This window comes from Triticum aestivum, chromosome 3A, assembly GCF_018294505.1.
Source record: "Triticum aestivum cultivar Chinese Spring chromosome 3A, IWGSC CS RefSeq v2.1, whole genome shotgun sequence".
Taxonomy (NCBI): domain Eukaryota; kingdom Viridiplantae; phylum Streptophyta; class Magnoliopsida; order Poales; family Poaceae; genus Triticum; species Triticum aestivum.
Window position 1 is genome coordinate 249,144,642 of NC_057800.1, and position 3,627 is coordinate 249,148,268.

The 3,627-nt window shown below is 43.9% G+C and overlaps 1 protein-coding gene across 10 annotated transcripts; it reads right to left on the bottom strand.

The window, feature by feature from the left end:
• Positions 1–216: 216 nt before the first annotated feature.
• On the bottom strand, positions 217–3,627 carry LOC123061120 (uncharacterized). Of its 10 annotated transcripts, XR_006428499.1 has the most exons (8): positions 3,203–3,621; positions 2,915–3,126; positions 1,990–2,287; positions 1,526–1,563; positions 1,252–1,419; positions 958–1,029; positions 818–863; positions 217–588 (listed from the first exon to the last, which is right to left on the bottom strand). XR_006428499.1 is itself a non-coding variant. In XM_044484065.1 (7 exons), exons 3-7 carry the CDS (start codon positions 2,013–2,015, stop codon positions 424–426), a joined length of 375 nt encoding a protein of 124 aa, XP_044340000.1. In that variant the 5' UTR covers positions 2,016–2,287; positions 2,915–3,126; positions 3,203–3,618; the 3' UTR covers positions 217–423. The 10 variants fall into 10 exon arrangements, 2 of the variants coding, with proteins under 2 accessions (XP_044340000.1, XP_044340001.1); XR_006428497.1 differs by having other exon boundaries at positions 1,526–2,287; positions 3,203–3,620; XR_006428496.1 differs by having other exon boundaries at positions 958–1,419; positions 3,203–3,618.

A 3,627-nucleotide genomic window follows, 5' to 3' on the forward strand; every position in this document is an offset into this window, starting at 1 on the left:
GGTGTCGTGCGTTCGGTACTTGGATCGGTCGGATCGTGAAAACGTACGACTACATCAACCGCGTTGTGCTAACGCTTCCGCTTTCGGTCTACGAGGATACATGGACACACTCTCCCTCTCGTTGCTATGCATCACCATGATCCCGTGTGTGCGTAGGATTTTTTTTGAAATTACTACGTTCCCCAACAAGGTGCATATCCAATGGCTAGGAAGAAAGGGCCAAAAATAAAACAAGCCATATATTTCTTTAAAACACCTATGTCTACACAAAGAATTAGACCCAATTTATTTCACTTATTACATCACAATGAAAAGAACATGAGTCCAAAATAGTGAAATAGCATAGAGAAATACTACAATCAAAACATACGAGCGGTCATTGTAAGCCACATTGATCCGATGAATGGCATAAAAAAATATAAATCAAATATTATTGAAGGGGGGATTGTTGACCTGGTAGCGACGGTATCTTCCTAGCAGAACCATGAGACTACCAAAAATCCTAATGTACTGAAAATACATCCTTGCCAATTTCTTCAATAAAATAAATGGCCTTTTCGACCAGCAATCTTCTTCTTCATAATGTACCTGGGCACGTAAAGAGACAAAATTATCAATGAAATATCTGCAGCACAAACTGAACCAGTCAAATGCAGTTTTGGCTAAAGACTTTGCTGATAATAAACTGTATCAAAGAAATGGCCTTTTGGACCAACATAGGAATGCAACATAGGTTTCTCAACTTGGAATGGAAGAGCTCTTCATAAATCTAACAAACTAAACAAAATCAAAAGAATGAGAGAGCCATGGGGCTCACCAAAGACATGGAGGCGATCAGCACCCAATGACCATATGCAAGGTCGCTGCAGCGAGGATAAAGTAAACAATATGCAGGCATAGAATCTGTGGCTTGAGCAAGAAAATAAAAAAATACTATCAAAAGGGGGAAACACAAACCTTAGAGGGAAAGGTAGGTTCACCAACAAAATGGAGGCGACGTTGATGAAATCTCTGTCAACGCATGCGAACCTAAAGCAAAGTAAAAACAAATGTGCATCAACATATATTAACATGTTACTTGGGAGTTGGGATTTGCTTCATCCTTCAAACCCAACACTTGAATTTGTAACCTTCAGGGATGAGCAATTTATGAAAGCATATCTCTCTCTAATTTATCAAATTCTTCTTTCTTATAATTGGAGAATCTGTATATTCGAATGAATAATTGGAGAAGGGTTGGCCTGCTCAAACCTAACATGATGTGTGTGGAGAGAGAGAGAGAGAGAGAGAGAGCCATATCTCAGCACCAACACGATGCTGGGGGGAGCCTTCTTCTAGAACCACCAATCTATTTGTTTTCCTAACATATGCTTTTATGGCAGCTCTATACAGTGGCCTGATTGATCGAAGGTTGATTACCTATTAAACCATATGAGTAGAAAATAAGTTAGTATTCATGGCATGTACCACGTAGAAAAATCATATCGATAGTTACACTGAAAATATATTTTACGAAAGAAGTTACCTCGGCACTGATTCCTTCCTTGGACAACATTCAACATCCTGTAAACAAACTGAGCATTATAATATGTCAAAAAAAATGCTGAGAGAGTAATTCAATCCAGCAATAGAACATTCTATATTAGGACAAAAATACAGAAGAAAACCACAATTTCCAAAAGGGCATTTTGCATATCAATTTATCAAATAGAAAAGGCATATCAATGCAGCACATTAAAATCCTTTCGGAAAAGAAGATGTGTCAAATCCTAAACAACATTAATCTTCCTCCCATGTTGTTTTACCAACTATAGCATGACTCACATTCCTGATTGGATGGACGTCCATTATGAAAAACAAGAACAAAACCACAAGCGAGCACACTGAACAATTTAATGGTGAGTCAGACACAAACTTCATAAGCCAGAATATTCTCCATCAAGGAGGCAGGATCATCCTACGTTATATGGTGGAGTTTCAGAGCCACACCACAAGCTTCTCCTTCCATTAACCATCCCATGGACGGCGGCGGCGGATGGAGGTTGAAGATGCAGTCGACGGGGGAGGTGAGGAGAATGAAGATGCAGCGACGGACATCCGTGGACGCAGCAACTCGCGACCTCGAACTTGACCGCCTCGCGCAGCACCGCCGCCTTGTTAATTACCCGTCAACATTACTTGCCCGTCAATTTTGGCACATACATACTTGCATAGTCTTCTGCTCCTCTGTCAGCATTTTGCCAGCCCAATTCGTGCCAGCATGAATAACCAACTTCAGTTAAGGGCACTGTACAAAAGTAGGCACATTATTAGATCAGAAGTGGTACAGAATAAACACGGATACATACGTAGTTCCTAATATTGATTAGATATTAAAGCAAGAACGTAATTTTCACACCAAGTATGTCCCTACGGAAAATGTGCATCAAAAGATAAGAGAATTTTCATGGACATGAAACAAATTAAATCTGACTGAATCCATTTATATAATTTATATGTACCAACTATGTATGGCTGATGTATTAGAATAGGTCCATTGAAGGATCTGTTCATCGGAACGGAACAAAATCTATATTGATCCTTATATATTGTCCAAATTTCTATATAAGGACCCAATAGAAATTGCACACCTTTAGCTTGCAGTGCAGATTATAGAAATTAACTGCGAGCGACATTCTCCAACATGGCAAGATCAGCAATAGAAGAAGTATAGAATCATGTAACTTTTATTCCAACATGGCGGGACGGCAGCAACCGTTTCATATTTCAGCACCGATGGGCTCATCTTGATGCAGACAAGTACACTCGCGTTGTTTGTAAGTATCCCGATATATCTCAATATTAGCAAGGGGTTCACATGGCCTCGATCTTGATATGCTTCTCTCCCTCACGATCCGAACGAGGGGGGGCGTACCTGAGGGAGGAAGGCAATCGCATGGTGGCAGACGCGGACGGAATCCGATGGCGGGAGCGCGGGGCACGGTGCATGATGGTTGGTTGTTTGGGTGACTCCAGAAAGAAGGGAGCTGCAGCAGGCCCTTGGAAAAGGGCGCCCATTGCAGGCGCCGCCGCTACCCCGAGGCCACCTGCGTCTGCGCATCTGCGGCTACCTCGGCCATCTCCTTTCTACAAGATCATGGGTGAGGCATGGGTTGCGTAGGCGGCGGTGAGGTGGTGAACTGTGTATAAACTTCAGATATACCTATATCCGCAATGATCTCGTCGGCGGCTCCTCAACGGGGATCAACGCTGGCTCAAGGGATCGGCGTCGGCTCCTGAAGGGGATCGGCATCGGATCCTAGGCGTGATCGGCGGCGGCTCCTCAACGGGATCGTCCTCGTAGCAAGACGATCGATGGCTCCCATCGACGTAGCGCAGGGATCAGCGGCGGCTTGATGTGCGAGGGCAGCGACGAAGGGATGCGAGTGCGAGGGCGGTGGCGATGGGATCTGGTGTGGCGTCGCTCGAGGGCACCCTGGAGGCTTCGCTCGTTCGCACGTTACGAGGAAGCGATTTTTTCGTTGATCTTCTTTCGTCGGCTTTTTTTCGTTCGATTTTCTTACTTGCGAGGGTAGTACCTGGAGGCATCGCTCCCTCGTAAAGTGGGTTTGTTTGGCGTGCGAGGGA